Source organism: Solenopsis invicta, chromosome 14, assembly GCF_016802725.1.
Source record: "Solenopsis invicta isolate M01_SB chromosome 14, UNIL_Sinv_3.0, whole genome shotgun sequence".
Taxonomy (NCBI): Eukaryota; Metazoa; Arthropoda; class Insecta; order Hymenoptera; family Formicidae; genus Solenopsis; species Solenopsis invicta.
This window is the reverse complement of record NC_052677.1, coordinates 16,405,975-16,432,943: the sequence shown is the minus strand read 5'-3', so window position 1 is coordinate 16,432,943 and position 26,969 is coordinate 16,405,975. Positions and strand designations below refer to the sequence as shown.

Sequence of the window (26,969 nt, the reverse complement as noted above, 5' to 3'; positions counted from 1 at the left end):
GACTATCCGTAACTCGCGGACTCGTCTGTCGATCTGTTTGTAGAACGAAGATGGACTTTTAACCCTGTCCATGCCGTTTTTAACAATTTCCTCTTTCTGCTGACGTAGAAAGTAATTTTTATAATCTTCCAAACTTTTTTTTCTCTAATGTTTACGTAGCAGAATAATTTAGTAGAGACCCTAAAGAGCGCGTGTGAATTTTAGCAGGATTTTTCGAGCACGTTAGGAGCCTCGAAATCGGATCAGACACAAATGACCCATGTGTGCCACTGCAGAGTTAATTATATAATCGCGATCGCATTAATTTTCCCAAAGCCAGCACCACGGGAGGCTGGCGAAGAGAGATACTTTTGGCGTTCTGTCGTGAGGAATGCGGCTGCTGGGGAAGTTATGAATCGTGTGAGAGCGGCCTTTCTATTTCGGTTCCACGTCGCCGTAAAACCAGTCGCGCGAATGAATTTGCAGCACCGCTTTAATTCCGTCTTCTTAATTCGCGCGCGCACGCTACGTACAACACGAGCCACGTTAACGTAACATCCCCGTCGTAACGCCGCTCGTAATACTGCGTAATTACGGTGCACAGAGTAGTACGCTCTCGCGATCCAGCTCCTCCGTGATGTGCACTCCGTCCCTGCCATCTTGACGCAACCAGGTCGCCCACTCCTTTTCCCTCTATCTTTTTTCCACCCTCTTTTCCACCGTAGCAGGAGGACTGTAACTTCGGTGGAAAATTGCGCCTGAGTGTCGCGCATGGTAAACACTCCTCTGCGTTTAATGCAATAGTTGAATAACCGCGAGAAAGTTTTTAGTTTATACCCTCTTTAACATTTTCTAAAACGGAGACTCGAGATCTCTTTCTACAATACGCATGGATTAATGGCCGTGATTAAAATATCCGCCTGACAGAAAAGAAATATATTACGAGTGAGTTATAATTAATCACGAGAGTGAAAGAGAGGCAATTTCTACGAGTTTTATAATTATTGGATTTTAATGGATTTTTGAAACGTTCGAGAAATAATGGATTGATATTATTTTTATAAAATAGTACTTTTCTATTTAGAAATAGGTATTTTCAAGCGTTTTCCTTTGAATAGACGTTTACAAGGATTGAGCAGAACCTTTTTGCAGAATTTTTTTCATAGAGATAAATCGTTATGAATAAAAGTGTGTCAGCATTGACTTTCCGACACGATTGATCGTGTCGATCATTTCAATAAATGCTCGATGCTGCTTTCGCACGTAATTACGTCGCTGTTTAAAGGCGGCAGTTAAATGACTATTTCTGTGGCTTGAATTGATGTAAATAAATAAATACTCGGTCGTTCCGCTTGTGATTTCCGCGTCGAATTTAAAATATAAAACAACATAAAATAGCATCGAAGCGTTGAAAACAAGAGAAATTGATCGATGTAGTATGCTATATAGAGGCTGGCGGTAATCCCTCGAAATAATAAATAACAGCTTTTTTACAATAGCATTACATGCGATCTATATCTTTTTTTATATTATGTGTGGCAAGAGTGCGTATAAAATATATATTAAAATGTAAAAAAAAATATGCAATTTAAAATTTAAAGTAGATCGCATGTATATATTTTTGTTCAACTTTTAGCAAATTTTATACTTAATAGCTGTCGTTGTTTTAAGTATTGTATAATATTTTGTTATTATTTATTTATTATATAAATTTTGAGTGTTTCACGTAAGATTTGTCACATTGTTGAAGTCATTTATTACATTGAAGCGCGTTAGCACTTTCATTTCTTCCGCGTCTCGCTTTTATCGTAACTCATTTAATAGATGAAACGTCTTTCACTGAATTTTATTTGTGCAATAAGAAACTACAATAAAAACGCGCCAGGTTCTCTCTCTCTCTCTCTCTCTCTCTCTCTCTCTCTTTCTCACGATTTAGTTACGTTCTGCTCTAAATGTATATCATGGCCAAATGAGTACGTGGTTTTTATTAACGTCCTACAAAACGCTGGTGCAAATTAAAGAATAAAAATATCCGTTAATAAGTTGCACTATAAAAAATAAACTGCATGTAAACGAGTATACACGGAGTGCGGATGTTAACGTATACTTATGCATGTATCTATCGATCTACTTTAAACGAACATGCGATGCTTAAAACTAACGTACTCTCATATAATCAAACCGCTTCACGTGAAGAAGCACACGAAAAAAGGAACGATAAATTTTTTTTTTCACATTGGCATGTAATTACACAGCAGTATACACGTGCGACGACGGTGTAAAACCTTGTTCACGCGGAACGCGGCCACCGACTTTTTCACATGTGATTAGAAGCTTCCAGCTGTCGCGGCTGTTCATTTAACCAAAGTACATTTGCATAATCCACTCATAGAGAATATCTAAACTGCAGGAGAAAAAACGGCGATGCACGCGAAAGCGCGCATCTTTTTTCCATATATTTTTAAATATTTTGATCTTTCTGAATTTTAATATTCGTCAGAGTCATCAGTAGATCGCTTTTTTTTTCCTTTAAATATATTTTTATGAAAAAATTTTCAAGACCGTGTCATAGCGACGTTAGTCGGTATTTATATACATCGCGTTTCATTCGCATTCGTATTCCGCGCAAACTGCAGTGGCAGTCCGATTCTCAAGTGAATCAGTCAGAGTAGCGGCGAGCGCATTTTTATGATGAGAGAGAGAGAGAAAAAAATGAAGTTTAGTATCAGGCGACCGTATTTATTGCCGAATGTGGAACACGCGGGCACGCTATGTCATCCGTTATGACGGTTAGTTGCAATTAATTGTCTTATGTTTCATGCACCCATGAGTACATACATTTCGCCGATGCGGAGCGATGGCGGCTGTTTTCGAAAGCTTTTTTTCCAAAAGCGCATACAAATTTACGTCGGACGAAATTCACTTTTACGTGGAAGCGTTTTGCATCGCACGCGTATGAATGCACTCGTAACGTTTTTCCCATTTTTTCCCTCCCTCCCTCCCACCCGGACAGCGAGTGCACCCCCGACTTTTCCGCGATTGCGTTCGTCGTACGCGCAGTTACGCATGTCGTTTGCGGCAAAATATTTACGCTCTGAAGTGCGCTTTGTTTCGGCTTCGAGCGAGAATGAAAGAATAAAAATGGATTGGAAGTGCTATAGGCACGTCGATCGCATTTTTATCGCGTGAGTGGCTTGCTTCAAGTACGAAGTAATTACAAAAAATTTTTCTCTACTTACGTTTTTGTACAATCAGCGATCGATCAAAAAAAAAAGCAGGTCAATGCTTCGCGCGAAAGAAGAAGCAATTTGTTTTTGATAACAAAAAAACCTACAGCACAAGACAATCCTGGGAAATATGAATGGAATTTCTATTTTGCAGTTCTCGGACATAAACGAAGCGAACGAGTAGAATATAAAAAAGTGACGTTTGTCACGTTAGCTTCTGCAAACGTTTGTTTGTGAGATACTTAAAAAAAAAGTCATACGAAAATAGAGCCATTGAGAAAGAAGAACTAACAACAACCATCAATAAAAAATACTAAAGTTTAAATTTGTACTAAATTCATTTTATCATTATTTGTTACAAACGTGAGAGACTTAAAACAAATTTTTATTTCATTGTCACTTATATTAAAATAAAAGAAATGATAAAGTAATATAAATGCATCAATTTTTATGTAGCTGGCTCTATTTTCATGACCATCACTATATATAAAATTTTTTTATGCTCATCACTGTTCCATACATTTTTGAAATATTACAGAATAAACAATAAATAACAATATTATTCGGTTGGAATAATAAAAATGTAATAAGATTAATTTAATAAACACATATAGATCTCAATTATCAGATCCAAATTTTGTTTGATATTGCATGTAATGTGACTGAATTGAAATTTGATTTGTGCAGTATTTTCCAATTCACACGCGAATTTTGATCTTAGACACAAAAATGCGTGTTTATTTAAAGTAATATATGGTATATACTTTAATAAAAATATCTTGAAGAAACAGAAAAATTCTTTTAGAAATGTAGTTTTAAAACTTCAAAATCTTGCAGTTTTTAAAAAGCACATAAAATAGGTACAGCAAACAGGCGGAAAACAAAAAAAATATTTGTGGAAATATGAAATTTAGTGGAAATATTTGTGGAAAAAATGGAAATATTTCATTAACATAATAGCTTACAGCTTACAATTTTCGCGTAATAAATGTTACCTAGTTATGTAAAATGAAATAAAAACACATAGCATGGGAATAAGCTTGAAAAGTTTGGTGTGAAACGTAACATTACGTAATTAATCTAATGCGTAATGTTCCACAAATTCTCCTCATTGGATTTGAGTTTAATTGCAGTCCTCATTAAATCATTTAACGCGCGGCAGAATTTTTTTCGCATTGCGTTTTCCACTTAACCCGCCAGCATCATCGGTAATTCTGTTCGCGACGTGGGCAGACATGCATGCGCATATGGCAAGATTCCTCCCTATGAAGGGACGCACGCATGTATACGCGCACGTATGTTCGCGATGTATCGGGGTTATGTATAACATCGCACTTGCTATTCGTATCGCGGTTTCAGTCTCTGTGGCTTTTATCCCATACGGGCTGCGTACGTGCGGCATTACGATCCCTCTCGGCAGTTGGAGCGGGGCTTACTACGGCGCGCGGTGTGGAGAGAGGAAGGCGAAGAGTCAAAGCGAGCGAGAATTGTGTTACCCCTCTTTACCCTTCGACATTGTCGAAGAAATCTTGCCCGCGACTTTTTTTTACGAGCGACTTGAGAATTCGCCGGAGCACCGGGAGATTACGAACGCTTAATTGCTAGGAAACGCCAAGATTCTCCGACATTGTCGTTCCTCTCGACTTGCTAGATGCAAGCGAACACGCTTCTTTCTTTCCTTACACTCGGCGACCAATTGTTGTAGCTATTCAGAATAGCCCGGCTATTCTGGTTAAATCCGACTTTACTTTAAGCTTAAAAGTATATTTAAATATTAAAGGTAAAAGTAACTTTTAAGAATTTTTTTAAAGCTTTTAATTACTCCTTTTTTACGTATAATATTACTTTATATGTAATATTACCTGGTCGACGATGCATATTTCTATGGAAATCTGCACTGAGAGAAAAATTTTTTAATGAAAAAAAAGTAACATTCTCTTAAAATCATATATTTTGATGCAAGTATTTGTTTTATTTACGTAAAAATATTTACTTTTAGGTAAATGGACATATTATCTTACATATATAATTTTTACATTTTTTTACATTTAAATAACAATTTCATAAATAAGCTAATAATATTATTAAACTTGATTAAATTCTGTTAGATTAAAAAGAATCGGATTATCTTAAATATAAAAATAGTCCAGCAGAAAATATTTTCTAGAACTGCGAGAAAGAATTACTTGATCAAAAATTATTTCATCATTTTATTTACATAAATAATTCAATTAAGAAATTTTTCATTCGATTGCAAGTAAATAAGCTATTAGGGTCCATCGAGCAAATAATTTTTTCGCGTTAGGTAAAATGTTTTTAAGATATCTCGTATGTTACATAATACACGTTTTATCTTTTTCTATATATTAATATTGTAATATCTTAGTATTTACACAATCGCTTATAAGATTTACGCTAGGCGTAGCGTGAATAATTTTGCCTGTTGCAAAATACGGTGAAGTACGCAAGTATCGTGTTGTATCGTGATGTGCAATCTCTTTCATTTCCGGTACAATAATTTTCTACGGAGATTTTCGCACTGCTTGAAACAAATCGCTCCTTACAGCGTTGTATTAATTTTTGTTATTGCGCCGCGGCGTACGTCACGGGCACGCTCGTGCTTCTGCTCATTGTCCGGTTTGCCAGAGTTAAATATTCCCCCGTAAGTTGTTAACACCGCGTATATACAGGAAATGGGGCGATATCGCAAAATGCGTTAACAGTCGAGCGATCCTGCTTTCGGGCAAGAATCCCGTGTCGCTCTCGCTGCATTTCCTCGGCGAACGCAGCTTCCTCGCCACGAAACGCTTTATTACTGACCTGTATTCACTCGGGATTTAACTTGTACGGACATTAACACGGGAGCGAGCGAGCCGAAGTTTCGTCTGGATGAGTTTATATTCTTCGCTGGTGACGACCAAAGTACGTGGACCCCTTAATTGCGGACGGTGGTGTCGCGCAGGTGGTCCCTGCAATTTAAATAGCACATGACAGAAGACGCTTCTCGCGTTCCGCTCCCGTGATCGTAAATCGCGTTTGGCTCGACTGGCATTCTTTGTATCTAATACGTAGACGTGCTCGGCATATTTTGTTCGCGGTGCGTGCGCGGAATTTTTCGTTTAATTAACGGCGAGCATTTATTGAATACTCCGCTGGGTTATCGTCCTTTTTAACTATCAACCTGAGAAACTAAATTTAAGTTTGGTCGAAGTTTTTTAAATTAACAACTGAACTTGCGAACAAGTTAACAGCTTAAAAATCCGAAAGATAAGCGGTAGGTGAGTTTTTTAATTAATTATCCGTGCAGTTTCAATAATCAATTGAATGTACCGAGATTTTTTCTTCTTCTTAAAGCAGCAGTTTCATTTCTTTTTCTTCGTTTTCAAACTAATAAGCGACTCAACGCAATCAGAAAAACTCTTTCTACTTCTTGTGTCAATATCTAATTTTATTCGCAAGAGAGTGACTTATATATAGATCTTATATATTTTACTTACATACGTAGATAAGAGCGTGTGCGCGATTTAAAGACTTCCCTGAAGCAGCGTTTCATGTGCTAAAAATGGTATATGAAGTCCTGACGTCATCGAAGTTGGTCGCATACTTGTTTAAATATCGTGTGCTCCCGGCCAGCCGCTCTTTCAGATACGAACGTTTTTAAATACACGTCGAACCATCTTGCTAGCATTTAAATCTTAAAATACGGTTCGTTAAAATTCTCGAAAGTTTTTCGAGTTCATTTTATCGCGATGTACGAGAATGAAGAACGTAAAGATGATACACAGTAAACGACACGAAGAGCAAGTCAGCGTTATGTTGTTACGTAAACTTTCTGAAATATTTCGACCGAAGTATACCAATTCCTCAAACTTCCGCGTGCGTGTATGTTATATTTTTTTTATATACTTGCAAAATTATGGAATTTCTCACGTATCAGAGGAAAATTACTGTAATGCGCACCTGTCACCTAAAGCGTATCTATTTAATGTTTAACATTTTTACTTCATATAAACATTTAGCGATAAAAATAAAAAGTAAATGAAAAATAAATTAATATAGACAAAAATTTAACAAGTTTTATTTTGTTTTATGCATGCTGTTGGCGTTTTAGAAAATCATATACATATATCTGATATAAATTTTTCGTCAACTTATATAACTGATAATAACATAATTATGCAATTTTATTTTGAATTGTTAGAGACTCAGAAATTGATAAGTGATAATAGTAAAACTAGTAATTGCTTTAATAAAAATATACCGATTACAAAAATAAATTAAAATCAGTTTTATTTTAGTGTTTTTCAATTTTTATTATTATTTAGTTATTGAATATTTGATCCTTTTTTTGATTACTAATAAATTACTAATAAAATAAATATTAATTGCAATAATTTCTTCTTTTATTTTTAATTATTTTAATTTATAAATTCAATATTTTCGGAGATACGATTTAAAAGACCACTGTATACGCTTTAGGCGATCGGTTTTTTAAATCACGCCTTTTGCAGCATGTTACATAAAAGCTCGCAACAAATAAATTTGATATTATTAAAAGGTTTTACATGTAATAATAGATGACATCAACTTACAATTTCGAACTTTGATTCGCATTCAAAACAGCACCAATAATAAAAAAATAACTTAAGTGGTACGCGTTTGGCAACTTTTCTCTACATAAAATTTTACAAAAGTTGAGAAAAACATCAATTTTGCGGTACACGCCCGCTCTTTGTGCTAAATTCCATTTGTCTTTTATCTATATCGACAACAAACGTTTCCGTGGAATATATTCATTGAAATGGCTTCACTCGTTATTTATCCAAAGTCAACATTGGATGATGCATCTATTTGACGTTCGTTCATTTGGATATTTCACAAATCAAAATGCGCCACGTTTCCGCGCCGAATTTTATTATGTTAACGCGCGCAATTACAATATTTTCACCTCGATTCACGTAATGCTGCCCCGGGCAAATATTCATCGGTCGAACGCGCCGTACATATCGCCTAAAAATTCACATATTAAAATTTATATATTAAATATATTAAATATATTAAATAAACTATCTCGTAGTCCTTTTAATATTTCTGATGAAATGCTATTTAATTCGATGTGTGCGATTTATTTTGACATTACGTGCAACATTCGTCGGTGCAGGAGCAGCAGCAGCAGCAGCAGCAGCAGCAGCAGCAGCAGCAGCAGCAGTAGCATTTCGTATATTATCAAAGCAAGATGTCTGACGTTGGCCGTGTCAAAGGACCGTCTCGTTTTACGTTCGGGCTTTAATGAGTTTAGGTGAACGGGCATACGGCACGGAGTATAAATGCGAACGTTCGTTCCTATTCGTGCTCGCTCTCTGTATTACTCACTTCGGAGCCACTGAGGACAGTCGGCGAACGATAAGATGGCACAAGACGCGATAATGTGACGCTATTTGTCAAGGCGTTTCGCCATTCCGCACGCGGTTACGGAATTACCCTGTACAAGCAGAGAACTGATCTTCTGGGAGCTGTGTTTCCATAAGGAAACTAATTTGGTAGATGTACTTCAGTCACTAGTATTCTAGGCTAGGGCAGCTTGCTTTTTTTTTTGTTGCTGCCATTGCCGTTGTTGGCCCGCTTTTTCGGACCGCTTTTTTTCGGCTACGCGACGACCGTCGTTTTCGCGAACTTCCATAAACGAATTTAAAACAGAAGCGATTCAGAGTTTTTATTTAATTCGTGGATTCTGCGACGGGTAAACTGGATTAATCCGCCGCATGCGAGTGATGCTGTTACGAGCGCACGAACAAGCGCGCGAAGTGTCGTAATGTTTTTCTGACAAACGAGAATCTAGTACTACGATCGTGTTTGCTTGTAAATAAGTATGAATGTAATTTATGATATGTGAATGGAACTAGAATAATTAGATCAACAATTGCGGTTAAGTGATGGCGTGACTTTTAAATGATCAAATAAGCGATATTACCGCGCATTGATTCACGTTGCAGGTGCAATTAATGTTTATTTTTTACTGCAAAATCTTACTCTGAAGCTGAATTTAGTTAATCCACAGGGCAGATTTTTTTCTCGCGTTTTCTCGTATGTTCCCAATTACGTAATTATCTACTTGAAATTTCCCGAATTGCCTTTTATTTCTTTAATTACAACGGGAATAAATCGTATCCGTTCGCTATTTTAGTCTATTTCCTGAATCATTACGAACGGTAACGATTTCGTGAGAGAGCCCGATTAACTTCAAACTCATGTTCAGCCTTTCGCTCGTCTCGCCCGTAACTATCGACAGTGCCGTGGAAACAGACTTCTCCTTTTGCCTTGCTAGTCTACCAGTTACTTGCCGAACTTCAGCAGCGACTATATAGATACGTACAGTCGATCGTATGGTTCACAATCGAAATTTGATCATTGGGAGCTTTTGCCACGCGCTTCAGCAAGTTCGACCCTAATTCTCCGTCGAATTCAATTCAATCGCGTAACGGCCAATTTTGCCGTCACGAGTTGGAAATCATTTTTAGATTTAGACCAAAATATCGCCAACTTGTTTCTCTCTCTCTCTCTCTCTCTCTCTCTCTCTCTCTCTCTCTCGCGCGCGCGCGCGTGCACGTGCGCTGGTTTCATAATTCCGTAAATTTTTCTTCCTGAAAGGGGTAACGCGGCACTGCTGCTCATCGTGACCATCACTTCAAATGAGTTAACTAAAATAGATATCGAACATTATTAATTACTCGCGAATATGGAAAATGGACGATGGAATCTGTCATTGTAATGCCATCCATTAAGCGGTTAACCGAGGATTACCGCGAATGCGCTTATGCAAGTTTAGTTGCATTTTGTCATGATGGTCGCACCAACATCATCATAATCATCCCATCGCGCCAATGCGTTTCGTTGCAATATAATCGTTTATTTGCACGTCGCGCTAAATGGGTAAGTGTGTCGATCCGGTATTACGCACTCGGTTATTTTCAAAACAATCGCATCGCCGTACGTCGCCGTTTCGCAAACAAAGGATTCGGTTATTAAATAATACGTGGCACGAGCTCTCGGTTTCGTCTCGCTCTTTCTCCCTCCTCTTTCTCTTTCTCCCTCTACCCCTTTTTCCTCTCATCCGAGAAACGAGAATTAGCGAGGAAGAGAGACGGCGGACGAACGCGCGCGAGGGGCAGAAAGAGGAAGGAAGTTTGCAAACATTCGCGCGGACGCGTGCACGCCCATGGCGAAACATTGTAATGCAAATCCGCGACGCGCACGTCAAGAAGCAGGAAAAACGAACTCTCCTCTCTCCTCCCCCTTGGTGACAATTAATATCACAACGCTCGCGCCCGCAAGAATTCCTACCGCGTCCTTCCGACTCCGCGCGCGTGACACGAATGCACACCGAACGCTATAACCTGCGGTTTTCCTTGTCTTTGTGTTACAGGGTAAGACCAGCCCGCCCGGACCGACGCCGACGTCGACGTCTCCGCGCCGTCGACGACAACGACGACGACGACGACGACGACGACGACGAGCGAAACTCGCGGTGCAGCGCCGACGCCGCCGTCTCGTTTTCACCGCGACACGACTTCATCCGTCAGCGACGTGTTCCTCACTCTCGTCGCTTTTTAGACCGCGTTCTCCCGTGGGAAGTGGCGGCGCGGATCTCCCGATGTGGGACTCGTGAGCTCCGTCGTGCATTGAGATCGACTTACGGAGTGTCGTACGCGATTCCGCTCGATCGTCGCGGGACTACGCGAAAATTCCTTGTGCGTAACGCGTATCTTTTTCAATCGAAACGCCACGCTCGCGACCTCGCACGCTCTACTTCTTCAGTGCCGGAAATAATCATCCGGGATAATCGCAAGACTCGTCGTCGACGACATGATCTTCAGAGTGACGTTGTTGCTCGTGTGCACGCTGCTGGCTGGTGCGAGATCCGAACCGAGACCGCGGTCGCGACCAGTGCAGATCTACTCGAATCAGTTCGCCGTTTACGTGCCCAGCGGACCGGAGACTGCCAATGAGATCGCCCAGGAGCACGAGTTCGACAATCATGGACAGGTAAGTCCACCTGTTTGTCTTCTTACTTGCGTAAGAAAGAAGCGACAACGAGAATATCGCTTTGAAGAACTTTTCCAATTTTTCGCTCTTATGGACAAAATAAATTACAAACGATGGAAAAAGTTATAAATAGTTCGAATATTATAAATTCTTGTATTTTTTTGTTAAATTTTTGCACAGACAAAAATGTGCGATATATAGAATAAAAATTTGAGTTAGCGATTCATATATTTTTTTCTACTTTTTATATTTTATATTTTTTTTTTCTAGAAAAACATACAAATATTAAATATTTCTGTGTGCGAAGGTTCACAAAATTTAATCAGTAAGAGTCGCACACTAATAGAAAAATGTTTTAAAATAAAAAAAATAAAATGAAGAAATCATTTTTATTCGAATAATTTTTATTCGAATAATTTTTTCTTGTAGTTTTAAAAAATATCTACTATTACACTGTTTTTATATTCAAGATAAATATTTTAATTGAGGAATTTTTAATTTAACCGCAAGTAAATAAGCTATTGGTACTCGCCGAGTAAATCGTGTTTTTTTTTTTTGGCTGTAGAGATTTTTTCTTTCAGCGCGCATTCGTCGTCCTCCACTTTTACTTGTTGAATGTATTTTTAATTTTTTTGCTTCGTGAGATTAAAAACAAATTCAAGTTGTTAATTAAAGAATTATCGAATTAAATTGCAAAAAAAAAAATGGAAAATTGGATTTTCTGTAAAGCGATGCTCTCGAGTTCGCAGTTTGGGATTTCTTGAGTATCCTTGCACTTTGCAAGATTACCGTGGAACGAGTTAGCTTTTGGCAATGCGCGCATTCGTCGTCCTCCACGTCGTCTTCCACGTATTGACGGTTATCCGTTCCGGCGTCGATGATGGGATTAGATGCTCCGTTACGGGTGACGCTGTACCGTCGCGTCGTGCTACGAGATCATAGACGGGGAAAGGGTGTCGATCATGTCGAACGGGTTGAAGGAAAGAGGCAGGCAGAGAACTCAATCTAACGAGACAGATTGGATGGTGGCACTGCCAGAGGGTTCGACCTTATCGTTTATATCAGAAACGGCTTACGTAAGATATTTTTTTACGATTTCAAGCGATAATGATGTAATATGTGCGAGTATGAGAGAAGAGAGTCATAAATTAAGATTAATTCGCGAGGGAGAACTAGTGCGCGCTAAGATCTATTTTAATTCAGAAGCTAACAGAATATTATCTAGAGTTATTATACCGTATCGTGTCACTTTTATTACGCTAAAGCAGATTAATGCAATTTAATCAATTACATGATTAAGATAAATCATTTCGAGATTAGCCTTCTAACGAGAATTAATATTAATGATGTAAAATACATCAACCAGTGCTGTAAAAGTTACATTGATAAATCTCGTGGACTTTTTTTGGATTTTTCTTTTCGGTCTTAGATTTTGATTGAGATTATTTGGAAGGTCATTAACATGCGAGTTAAATATGATTGGAGGAGAATCGATTGATGTCAGACATTTAAGATATTTATAGCTTAAACTTTTTTCGCAGAAAAGTCGATTCTGATCTGTCGATGAAACTTTGATTGGTGAAGTTCGTAAACAACTCTGCTATAATATAATGCTACTACCTCGCGTGTCGACGCGGCATCGTGTTGATCGGTGCTTGCGACTCCGATTACTTTAGAGTAGCAGTTAAAAAAAGAGTGATTGGTAACACGTTTCGCTTTAGTTTTGTTTCGCGCAACTATGTACGCCGTTGTCTATGAGTGAATACGGGAAGTGTTGCCGGTTTACCGCTGATAAGGCGGTTGATAAATACCGTACCGTATTCCGAAGTCATGCATCGTTTGCGGTCAGGCAATGGCGAAACGTGACAGAAACATCGCACGCTAAATAGTCGTTTATACAGCCCGATCACACGCTAAGTACTCGTTCATATTGCTTGACATGTCGGCACACTAACCGATATATATAGTCTTAAAATTCGTACATAATAAAATCTCAGTAATCCGCAATTGATTCTCTTTTCCTTAACAAAAATTAACTGACTTTGTCCGTAATTTTTCAAAATGTGATGCTTAACCCTTAACTACATTGGCGGGGTACAAACGTACCCTATTGCATATAAATTCTCGCATAATACAAGATTAATATTACTTGGAAAAAAAATTCTTTAAAGTTGTAGACACAATTAGAAGAAAATTTTTATTCTCATCACATAAACCTACAAACTTTATTTTCTCTTATATTTGTAATAAACGATTCTTCTTTGGCTTCAGACTTATACACATTAATTATTACATCGGACTAAAAACAAATACAACTTTTTAAATTTCTTCACAGCCAAAATCAGAATTTGAGGTACAAAATTATACCGCAAATACAATTGTGTCGGCCAAATCTGGCCAGTGTAATTAAGAGTTAATATCTTGATATTTTAAGAGAGAATCGAAAATGAAATTAAAGATTAATTAAAATTAAGAAATCAGATATTTTATTATTTTTAACAACTCTTATAGAGCTATTATTTTTTCATATTATTAAAAAAATTCATCTTTTTCTAACTTGAATATAAATCTTATACGAATATAAATCTTATATCACAGACGAATTTCAATTTAAAATACAGAGTCAGCTTCTATCTTCTACCAAATCACAGATTGCTTTTTATCCAACGTTTCGGTTACGTCACATTTAAAATGTAAAAACGCCATAATATACAGCTTTGAAATATCATGCAAACGACGTAACAGTATCTATACTGGTACATATGAACGTAGCGTGATATAAAATATTTCCTACCCATATGCTGACCACACGGGTTCTCTCGTCAAGACCAGATCTCTGTCAAGGTTCTCAGCATTTGAGCGATTTGCATTTGTAGCATGTAAAATAGTTACGACATTAATTTGCCACAGTAAAACAATTGCGTAACTATTCGAATTGAAAGTGATGCAATAGAAAATGTAATTTTAGTTGTAAACATATACATAATTATGAAATACCATACATCATAATTTGAAATATTATTGAAATTTAAATTGTGCTATTTCGCACATAAGAACTAAAATAAATTGCATCGCCGGCTAAATCGCGTTAATTATATTTAGGATTAAACGCGTTTAATTAAAAAAATATATATATTCTCATTTGAATAACATACTATACATACATATTTATTAACATACGTGGTATAACTGAGAATTATAGATAACTTGTGCAATAACAATTTTTATCGCTGACAGCCGCTTATGGAAATGTGTCGTTTTGAAAATAACTATCTTAATTATCTTTACGTTACGTGCTATTTTTGTTCTTTTAATAATTTTTTTAAGATCAGTTGCAATAAAAATTCGCGAAAATTTGTACGATACAATTGAGTCATGCTGTTCAGTTGCGAGCGTACGGGAAGAGTCTCACCGATTCTTTTTCTCCGGTATATTCACGCGCTTTCGCGTTTCCCTCTAGTCACGAATAATAAACTTTTTATCTACTTCTCCGAGAGTCGAGAAGACTAGAAAGATCGCGTTCCCGTATTTTCTTCGTGCTTTAATTCATCGGCGCGACGAGGAATGTTCGCTCAGCGGATTTGACGACGCACTTACGAAATCTGATTCTATCAAACGAACGTGAGTAATCGAACCGAGTCGAATGTCGTTACATGTAAAACGGAGCGAGTTTTGCTGCACGTAGTTATGCGATCCTGTCAGCGATATTCTCGATCTCGGTAGATAAGCGGCAAAACGCGAGCACAGCTTCTCGCGTCGAACAAACCATCTGCCGGGCCCGGAATTTTATAGCGAGATGAATTGCGGCAGTGTGAAAATTCTGAAAGATAACTAACTAGAAATGTGAAAAGGGAAAACGCAGGATATAAAATTGCGAAACGAAATGCATCTCTTTTGATAACTCTTCGCGTTTGTGTGAGCAGTAAAGTTTTACAAGCATCGAGAATGATACAATCTGTTTTTATGGCCAAACCATTTAACGGTTAAAATTGTCTAAAGAATTAATGCGAAAAGATTTCCCTCGCTATTGTTTAGTGAAAATAACTTTCCAATAATTGCAAGATCAATTTAATATCTAATTAGATGTTCCTTGTGATAATTTAAGTTTCATAAAATGTGTAGCTGTTAATAATGCGCGATGTAATTGAGACATTTAATTACTATATAATGTTGAAATAAAATATTATGTTTTCTTACTCATTTCTAATTATAATATATATTAGTTGGTGCGACCGATTTAAAAAATAATCCTCCAGAAAGAAAAAAGGATCGCCGCTCGCGATAACACTTAAAAAAGAAGTGTTTATAATTTCAAGATATTAACATATGTGATTTTTGTCTCCGTTTTGTAAACATTTAAAAATGTTTCCATTTTATAACGGTGTTTAGATTTGAGACATTAAAACGTTTACAGCTATTGAAAATTTCAGTTTTAAACATTTTAGTCTTTTAAATCTGAACACCGTTTAAAATTAAAATATTTTTAAATATTTATAAAACAAACAGAAATAAACTATTTTTATATTTTAAAATAAAAAGAAAACATCTCTATTTTTTTAATGAAGTGATAAAAATGTCATAATTAGAAAGTTCCTACTAAAGTTGTGTGATTTTAAATCGGCTTCTCCTAATACAGCGTAAAAGTGTAAATCCCTCAGACCGGTTGTCCATAGTAGAAATCTCATACGCAACAATTTTCCCTGGCAAAGTCTTCTCCGTGTACGATCAGCGACGCAGACGAGCGAATGTTCTCTGTTATTGGTTCAACCTGGAGCACCATCGACGTGGTAAACGTCCAGGGAGCCGTTACTTCTCGTAGATAACAGTTGACGTTCCATGCGAGAGCGGTATCGTTCAATCCCTCCTTTCGTCATTCTCCGCGCATTCGTTGTAAGTGATTTTACGAGGAACGAGATGAAATGGCGAAGGGTTAAAAGAGATGAATCAAGAGAGAGAGAGGAAAGAGAGACGAACGATGTAATAATCGTTATGCATCCAGCGTGTATCGGGAAGTGGTTGTTGCATTTCCTAGGCCGCGGTAATAAACTTTTATCTCGCAACGCGTATTCGTGTATTCGTGCGGAGAGCGTTCACCCTTTTTTTTTTTTTACCACCATTCTCGCGCCCCCACGCGTTGCCGTCCTTTTCTCTGTCCGGAACGCGAAACCGACCGGTTGATGCGGGTTGGAAGAAGAGGACGCGGGATTGTTGTGCGCGAGGGATAGAAAGGGCGACGCGCTCGCGGTGAAAAGAGGGGCTTCGCCATCCCGTACGTCATCCCCCCGACGAGATAAAAACTTTAGCGCTCGTTGTTGGAAAAATGTGGCTGCCGCGCGGGGTGGAGGCGCAGTGCGGGCGAGGGCGAAAACGCCGCGAGAAAATCGCAGAAAGTACCGTGGCACGGCCACGAGTCCGCGAGTGGTCGTGTCGCGTATCGTACGGCGGAAACGACGCGTTTCGCGGGTTGAAAAATTTTTTTTTAACGTTACATTAGAGCGCACAGCCATCGCAACTTAGTCGCGCGGACGGCGGATAAAAAGCGCACGAACTTCTGGCAAGCCTGAACTTCAACAATACACATTGCTTTTACAAAGGGCCCAGTTAATAAAAGTAGAAATAAGCGTGCACGCAAATTGGACAAATTGAACGTGATTATGAAAAAAGTGTAATGATCCTCGAATGAATTTTGTATTTGAATGCCTCCACCCAATTTATTTGAAAATAATTGATGTGACCTTTAAACAAAAGAACTGATAAAGTGTTTCAATAAATTGGTTATTATGTCAGTAACTGACGATTGCTATTCAGTTAACTGATGAAATATTATCAGTTACCGATAGTGTAATCAGTTTATCGAAACGCTCATTAGTTTATATTTTGAATAAATCATTACCTTTCAGCTTTAGAACATTTAGTTATTACGCCAGGTCAAAAAGACATCAACAGTTTAAATTTCATTTTGGTTAAAACTTTTATCAAAATTTGGGGCACAAAATTAGCCCGCGGGTGTAGTTGTACAGGCCAGATTTGGCCAGTGTAGTTCAGGATTAATAGAGAGAAATTGTGATTGGGAATTTTTTTTTTTTTTTGTTTTATCTTCCAGAAGCTATTTAGGATCGAGCGGACCTCGTTTGTTGCACTAGGGTGGGTGGTATTTTAGCGCTCGATGACACGTCGCTTAGGCGACAGGGCGGAAGGAAAGAAGTCCACCGAACTATGCCGTTGTTATGTGACAAAATATTAAATGCTGTCTCGCGTTCGACAACAGTCGCTCTCACCGAATGGCCTCATAATATCCGCCGGGTCCGAGCGGCAGAGGCAGAGACGCATGCAAATTCGCGAAATCCGGCTATTATGTAAAGCGGGGAGAGAGAGGCCGTTGGCAGCAACGTCGGGGATATTTTGCGAAATCCGTCGATGTAACAGATCGGAGGAAACCGTGCAATATCGCGTACGATCTCATTGTAGACGTCAATAATTGACCGAAATAACGTGATAATTAAATTTCCCGTTAATTAAATGCGAAATAATAATATAAATTATATTTTTGTCACATACACGAGAAACAAAAGAGTCTTTTTTACAATGTAGCTGCTTCATTGTCATTTTTTGTTGCATGACGTTTGCAACGAGAACTTCGTAAAGCGAAAATTGAAGAATTGAAAAAGACTAGGGAAATCTGAAGTTTCGAAACTTTATGGATTTTAAGATCATTAGTGTCAGCAGTTTGCCGGAATGCGCGAGATCCTACCGGATTGGCACGATTCCGCAGGCAAATAACTTCATAACAACAAACTCGATAAATTGGAGTCCGTGAAATTTCGCGCATAAGGGCGTTAATAAAGTTCCGCCTCATTTCCTACTTTGGTAATAAGTTTCGTCCAACTCGGCCAAACGTTCTCCCGTTAAAGTTATCTGTCGGACGGACGAGTTATCTGGAGACGGAGCAAATTGGACGTTACGATGAGGAGGGACTAAAGCTGAAAATTAAAACATATTAGTCCGATCGAGGTGGCCCTCTTCCACGTCGAACGTGTGAGAATCGAGTTTCGTGTGGCGCTCGAGTTAAACTAATTGATTATCCTTCCGCCACTGCTGCCGCTGCCGCCTCCGCCGACGGACCCCCCGTCTGTAATCGCGGGTATCAAATTTCTCCCTGTACCTGTTACGTTTCGCAAAGAGCGAGAGCGCGGCGCTTAGGTTCGCCAGAATTTACGGCGGGTTAGTAACGCGATTACTCTTCCCAGCTCTGTGGCAGGCTGGCATATCACGAGCATCCCACCTGACTCTGTGTCTCTTTCTCTCTCTTTCGCTCTCTTTCTCCCTCCTCTCTTTTTCTCCACCCCTGAAATTAAGAGCGGAGCCTGAATCTTTTATCGCGATTTCCCGTCAACCATGAATTCTCTCGCCACTGTCGCGTACAGACTCTTAAAAACGTTGCGCGTTTTTCCGCGCTTTCTATGGAAAACTTGAAATTTGATGTCTTTGTAATAAAAACGTGGTATGAAAGGTGGCGGCTATTCGTCACTATTATTGAATTCTCATTTAGGAAGAAGTTCTTTGAAGAGTTTTGATACATAATAATAAGTTATCATGATATTTGAATCATATTTTAGGCGTTTGATGATTTAATTTCTATTTAAATACATTGTTTAAAATTTTGGTCGTCATTTTTTATTTTTGTTATTAATTTTTTTTTTAATGTAATGTAGCATTGCGATCGGTTTTGATATTCAGTGATACATTTTTTTCTCCTTTGTGAAATTGACAGAAACTACGTGATTTTATTTTACAATATAAAAGTACTTGATACATACATTCCGAAAGCGTACACTTAATTAAAAAAGTAAAGCTCTAACTAGATTCTTATACCGAGCTTAATTGGAAAAAAATCCTTTTGGTTTTTTAGCATTAAGCCATTAGATTTCTTAGGGGAGGGAGGGAGAATTAAACGTTACTTGCATGGAATGAGGTCACACTATTGACACGCGTGTCATAATATACCAGCCCGTATAATAGCGAATCAAACTGCCGGCGGTATCAATTGTTTCGCAAGACAGGCAATTAAGCTCGTCAGAATTGACTGCGGGTCGGTAACATGGTTACCATTCTTTCTCTCTCTTTCTCTCTGTCTCTCGTAATCAAGGTCGAATGTCCTTATTCGTGATGACCTGAACTCGAACTCGGCGTATCGAGTTACGATCGCACGACGTTATGAACGATAGTAAAACTAGATCTTAGCACACAGCTTTCTGACCGGCGTGGCGCGGCGCGGCGACGGCGAGTACATATCGCGCGAAGGGAGCTATGTACAAACTCGTCTGCTCCAGAAATGCTTGCTCGTTGCATTAAGGCATTAAGGCGAGGCCACTCGCGGAGAAAGGATACGCGGAGGTTTTCCCACGTGTATAACCGCATTCGAGGCACACGTCAGTTTGCGTACGGGGTGTTTCACGTAAACGGTTTCGTCGTGCACCCTACGATGCATCTGTCGCATAAATAAAAAGAGAGAATTTGTAACGCGTAATGCTACATACAAATTGGCCGTAGGTTAATTTGCGAAATCATTTTTTCTCTCTTGTTATTTAACAAATTTTGAATTAACAGGAAGAAAAGAAAAAATGAAGTAAGAGCAAAAGATATTTTACTTCCTAAATTATGACGTAGTCCTCTCTTAATTCTGTAGGAGTACATGACGAATCTAAACCGTCTCTTACAGAAGAACAGAGATTGCTAAATTCGATTTACATTCGGCTTCTCTACGCTCGTGCAAAGTTTTATTAAGATGTAAGTTCCAATGTTACTTGATGAAATGCTGAAATACTGCCATAATTCTCCTTCAAGGCGGAACTCAGAATAAAGTTGGCTTAGTTGGAACTTGTTACAATGCTCTCTACTAATATAATATTGTATTAAGGTATGCGTAACTGGGCCATTTCGCGTGAAACGTGCTATACTCTTATTCTCCGTTGTCTATATTACCACACCCACGCTACATACAGTACCTATATGTTTATTTTTTTATGGTATAGTGGCGTTACGTTACATATTTTTCCACGACGATGGCAGGTTGCCGCGACGTTCCTTTTCTTTCTCGCTGGGAAAAAACACCCAGCCGCTCTTAGGATGCACGCTCTTAATAACGATGAAATTGTTGTCCGGCTTTATAAGATTGAAACTATACAGACGCGATGACATTTAGAAACGTGATACAAGAAGACGCCAAATGCCATTTTCAAGATATTATTTCTTTATTGCTCCTGCTCAGCGAACATTGAAAACAGAGTTAATAATAATAATCAAGCCTAGATGGTAGTTACCAAGCTCTGATTAAATAGTTTCAATTAAATATTTAGTTAATATGATTAAATATGTAATAATATTTAGTGACTCTTTGATAATTATTAGTAAGCGATTACTTATTATTATTATGTTTATATGCTATTAATATAATTAATGAATATTACTAAACATTTGGTTATATTAATCAAACATTTAATTGAAATTATTTCATCAAAGCTTAATCGTCATTATCAAAATTTTTTTCAGCGAGGAAAGATTCTGTTTATGCAAATATTTACGCAATAAATAAAGCTTTATTGCTAATATTTACTAATAATAATAGTAAGAAAAAATATATGTAAAACTTTGCGTTGCTATTCTTACAAAGTCAAATATACGCACGGAAAGAACAATTTTACTATAATACCTATCTAAAAATTTAGCTAGATATGTTGCTGCCAACAGTTTTGACATTTCAGTAACCAGAAGTTAAATATTCGATACAATTCTTTAAATGGTTCAACATAATTATTTTCAAATCTGTACTTCAGTAAAATTGTTCATTCTCTGCAGGAGAAATTAATGCAATGGACGCTCGAAAATTTTCCGTTAGCTTGAAGAATTGAAAAAAAATTTTCCGCGAGATGAAATACTTTCCGGTCAATGACACCCAGTGTTGCGAACGAAGGATTGCGTCGTCAAAGTATAAAAATAAATATTAGATACTCGTACACCGGCGGCGAAAGGAAGATCGGGTAGTTGGTTTGGAGGGTGCGCTCCTCCAGTTCCAGATACGCCATGACGCATGACGGGGGCTACCGTTTGCTGCCGACTTTATACCTGCTGTTACAATTTCCGCGAATCGTTTTATCCCGTTAGACCGTGGAAAATCAGTTATCTTCCACGTCGCTCGTTCTTACCCTGCTGTTGTTAAACCTTCGCGCGCGAAAACCTCCCGATTTCTAGCGCGGTCAATATATTTTTCAACCTCTTCCTTTCCCTTCCTCTCCCTGTTCCCTTTTTTTCCCTGATTTGCTTTTACTTAGCTTCTATATAGAGCGAAACAATTATTAGTGCGTCGTGTAACGGCGTTATCTCAAAAAATTCTTCAGCAGGCGAATTCTGGAAAGATTCTTTACATGGCAAGATATAACACACAACATTTATGGCTCTATAATTTCAAGTTTTACTCAATTATTTTAAAATTATGTATTAGAAATGTAATATGGAAGAATAATGATTATGTTTAAATTTAACCAAATCTATAAAATATATATTTGTGTCTTTGTCAAACTCTTATTGAGTTCTCGTCGCTATCTTTCAAGAAGCTTCTAAATAAAAATCGTTTAATTCAGATGTGACATTTAAGTAGCCAACTTTGGAGTATCTTGAAATATTTTTACTCGCAGCATCTGTCGTTATATTCTTGGATATACTTATTTCTACTAATACCTACGTTACTGGATATCTCTTATGACACACTGGTCTTTTCTTTCTTTCGTTGTGTCGCGCGACTTTGTACTCATATTTTCTTGAAGAAAGACGGTAATAACAAGTCAAGACGTGTATAAGCCGCTTACGCCAGGAATCTTCACTTGCACTCGAGGCGACTGGATATTAAGATGCAAAAGATATGCAGCTTCGAATTCTTCCTCCAGCTATACAGGCCAATTCCATTGTATTTCCTTTGAAAAGAATCATTCTTTGACGAATTTGAAATCGGCATTTCTTTAGTGATTATGTAGATTACAGGACTAAAGTATATGTCTTTTCTCGTTCTTGGAATTTTCAATTTTAGATGATATAAAGCGACCATGCCATTCAAAATTAAATTATAATGAAAATCAAATGAAAAATATTAGTCGTCCAACGAAATTGATTGCGTTTGAATTGATTGTGATTTTAAGAAGTTAAGCCTCAGATGATGAGTAGACAAATAATGAAATCTTTTCTTTTCATTTGATTTTAGTTAGATGTTAATGAGCAGTAATACATGTGAAACGTAAAAAATTGACAAAGAGATCAACTTTTTATCGAGGCTCACGAAAACAAATTGAATTCCAAATTTATTGAATAAAATTAATGGAATTCACGGTTGAAAGTTTGCATTGAAAGTTTGCGCAATACGTCTGTGACACTCGGCATATTTGGAATATGCATTATACATCAATTCATTATACGTCAAATGACGCTGCACTACGATTAAGGATCAAGTTTAGGCTTCGTCTCGATTCAGGGTATTCATTGAATGATTGTATCGTTGGTGGGTTGAATCGCGCGATAGGATTTTATGCACCGCCTTGTTTCGCAGTTCCTGCCAGGGTATGTTCTTGGTACAAGACGCAGTTTCGCAGCTAATTCGCAAGGGAAATCGTGCTTCTGATGCAAATTCGCGAATGCAAATTGCGCGCGAAAGTGTCAAAGTCTCTGCAAAAGTATAACTTACGTTACGTCCAAAATCACGTAGTTCATGTATATTTAAGAGCCTACGGCATGCACTGAATTATGCATTCCGATATTTTTGACATAACACTCTCCTTGGGATCGTAAACAAATCAGTTGCAAAGTATGTCGGACGATTATTCCTTGAAATAAAAAAATAATCCTAACAAGAATTCGAAAATCTATAATAAAAATCTATAATGCATATGTACAAGATTGCATTTTATACTTTGAAATCCGTAAACTAGTGGTGGATTATTGGCTTAAACCGTTAATAATTTAGTAACTAAATGTTTGATTATTAGTCATGCAATATCAGGTTTATTGTGTGTGGTTTGCGTTACACCTCAAATATACATTTTCGATTAAAATTGTAGTCATGTTTTCTCACTGTAGGAGACTTAATTGGATATGCTTCCTTTAATTGCTAAAGTAAACAATTGAATTAGAGTTAATTAAGTGTTAGATAAATCTTGATCTTTTTAGGGGATTCGTCAATTTAATTAATTAATGACTTATGCCAAAAATTTTACATTAAGTATTCTGAAAAAAGTTTAGTAATAACTATCAAATGTTGAATGAAATAATGTTACAATTAAATATTTGATTAATATAACCAAATGTAATAATAATTATAAAATATTTAAAAAAGTAAAATTATTTTTGATCATGTTAATCAAATATTTAGTTGACATTATTTCATTCAACATTTGGTATTATATTCTTTTTTTTTTTTTTTTAATGTAACTTGGCGTGCCTTCAAATATTAGTTTAAATTTACACGAAAGTAGGTCGATTTCAAATTTACCTGAAATGTATTGTTAATCTTACGAAATACGCTATCAATCATGCATATTAGCATTATAACGAGCTGCCATTAATGGGCTTAATGTTAAGAATACCTCACGTTTGATGATCGACGAGGCGAACGTGTCGTGTTGTCTAATTGACGCGTGATTTGGCTATGTCTGTGCATGTACGGCCATCGTGCATGATTTTCAAGTCCCTCATGACACGTCTAAATAATTAATTATAATGCAGCTGTCTGCGATCAATCAATTTGATCCGTAAATCACGTAAGCTAGGAAATTTCGTTATTGATATCGGAAATTAACTATTTCTGCATTTATATTGATATTTTAATCTTTCGAAAAATTTACAACAAGCAGGTAATTAGAATAGTTAATTATTCATCGAACGAACATGTCTAATGAAATCGTCTCGATGAAAAATTTATTTTTTTTATAACAGTATTTCGAAAGCCTTATCTTGTTTGATATTTTTATTTGTAATTTTTTAAATATTTTTTTTTAATATTTTGAGAAACGTGCTACATATTCTCAACAATCATATCAGAAATTATTCGAGTTGTCGAGAGGTTTATATCAATCGCGAATGCGCGTTAGAGTTTTCACACGACCTATCTGACATTGAGGTTTTTATCGGAAACTCGCGAGTTGCATGTCGACCGCAACATCCGCGACATAAACCGCCGCACTGATCGAGCTGCACATATCGGGCATGTTGCGAAGCTGTGGCATATCCCCCACCACTAATTATTTGGGTCTGATTTCGCGAAATCAGGCCCCGCACGTGTGCACCATACGTCATCGTATATGGGAAAACCGGTACTTCGAGAAACCGGCAGGGCGGGTCGTTTAACGGAGTAATTGTACCGTTGCAGCGTTGTCGAGAAACAGATGCGACTCTCGGTATTAAACACGCGCCTTTTACGTTTCTTCGTTGCAACGGACGGACGCAAAAACAGAAGTCACCGGGGACGACCTACTGTCTAGCAACGTCGTCTCTATGCTACCACTCACTCTCTCACCTTGCCTCTCGCATCTCTCATTCGAGTGTTTGCTCTCTTTTTGGTTCTACTTTCACACGTACGTGCACACACGTCTATCCTCTCGCTTATACTTACACCTCGTTCACCGATTCTTCTTCATCTCTTTTTCACATGCTGTTCACTTGCTCGCTCGTTCTTTCATGCTCTCGCACGTCTCTCGTTTTCTTTGCTCGCTCGTACACGCTTCTCTCTCTTTTCATTCTCGGCGTCTCGTCTAGCCGGTTCTTCCGACACGATTCCTGGTATTGTCGTAACCAGACATTCGTCCCTGGGGACATCCGATGCGAACGATAATGAGCAATCCGCGGATGAGCGTGCGAATTCAGAACATTTCGAAAAATTTCACGCGTTACAACGACGTAGATTGGACATGTCCGTGGCCCTCTCTTCGACCATGTCGAACATTTACCATGTTCATTTACCGTGGACGATGTCGCCACACCGCTACGACATGCGCAGATTGCCTTTTACAATCTTGCACACGATTTGTGTCAGAAATTAATAAAATATTGAATTGATATATCAAGAAAGAAATTAATAAAAGAGACTAACTGAGAATTTAAAGGTTATTAATTTAAGTAATTAATAAAGTAATTAGATGAAGAGGAAATTAATTTGCAACTTTCGCTATTGGCATTCTTTTCCTCATTAATGAAGAAGTGGATCCGGCACGCCGAATGAGTGAAAGTATCGGGACTTTCAAATGAATTCATTCGCGATGCCGGCGTTCTTTGAAAATATTTTCAAACTATGAAATATCACGATATATCCTGCAACATTTTACCGTCCGATTGCCGCGCTATAGGCAACCGTTATCGCGCAATAATTTCGAAAGCCGCCGTCTTTGCGGGCATTTCATTATCCCGCGAATATACTGCACGCCAGGTAGATGTACAACGGGAGCGCCTTACATTACTTTCAGTTGACGTTTTCTCACCGATCTCGAATTTACGTTTACGATAGTTGTTGGACAGTCACGCGATATATATGGTATTGGGGAAAAGAGTCACTCGTTGATCTACTCTACAACCGGAAGATACTCCAAGGAGTCGCGACTCACGCCGATTACAAAGTTTATGGTCGAGCCATAACATTACTTCTTTTCCGTTACGAGGTCCTTCCTATGTCTCAAGGATAACCGGTATCGCACGAGGAATGGCACTTACCGAATACTGATACGGCGAATGTTGCAGGGTGGAGCAAAGTTATCCGGCTCTTTACATTCTTTTCCATGTAATGCACATACGCGAGGTGTCGAAATTCATAAATTAAAATATTATAGTAAGAATGTTCTGGACAAGTTAAGTATTAAAAAAACTAATTATTCGTAGATTTATTTTAAAAAGTAGTTTTTGAGGTATAAGATTAACCCTTTCCTTACTATCCTGGATATTTCGTGTCCGACCAATTCTAGAATCTTTTTTTTATTTTTTTACATTTATTTATTATAAAAAGTCACAATTTTTTAAATCAAATGCCACTTTTACTCAACTTATGATTACTTTGGTTATTAAATTAAATACTACATTTTATTATTATATTTTTTTAAATAAAGTTTCAACGTTTGCTCTAGAAAATTTGTTCGTGAATTTTTAGAGATTTTTCAAACCATGTTAAATAAAAAAAAATTAACAGATTTGAGTTCTCCAGGATGGTAGGGATGAGGCACCATTTTGAGCATGATAAGGGTTAAAGCTGGTCAATCAGAGTTACGTTTAGACGATCACCTGTCATGCGGTCACTAAACTACCGCTCGTGCGGTATTCGTGAACATACGACTGTTTAAACGTAGTTAGTAATTGACCAGCTTCAAACATTTGTATCTCCAAAATTACTATTTGAAATAAAAATTTTTACAAGTAGCTATTTAATCGAGAATTAGTTATAATATTTTGAATCGCGAATTTTGGAACACTCTGTACCTATACATCTATGTACACACGGTATCACTATTCATTTCTAATGTATTGAAAATTATCATTGTTGTACTCTAATATTAATATAATTATTAATGTACAATCATACATCTGTACGAAGGGAAAATTAATTAATTATAATCATTGTCATTGTAACCTATATTAATACTAATTTTAAGTTCAGAGGTTGTTTTAATAAATAGATATTATCTGTATAATAATGTAACA

The 26,969-nt window shown here is 37.5% G+C and overlaps 1 protein-coding gene across 3 annotated transcripts in view; it reads left to right on the top strand.

Moving 5' to 3' along the window:
• Positions 1-26,969, top strand: part of LOC105207617 (furin-like protease 2) — a 363,347-nt gene that overhangs the window by 5,660 nt on the left and 330,718 nt on the right. For all 3 annotated transcript variants that reach the window (XM_011177176.3, XM_011177175.3, XM_011177174.3), the window contains exon 2: positions 10,630-11,249. In XM_011177176.3, the coding sequence (XP_011175478.2) occupies positions 11,070-11,249 (180 nt within the window). In that variant the 5' untranslated portion in view covers positions 10,630-11,069. The remainder of the gene's footprint in view (positions 1-10,629; positions 11,250-26,969) is intronic.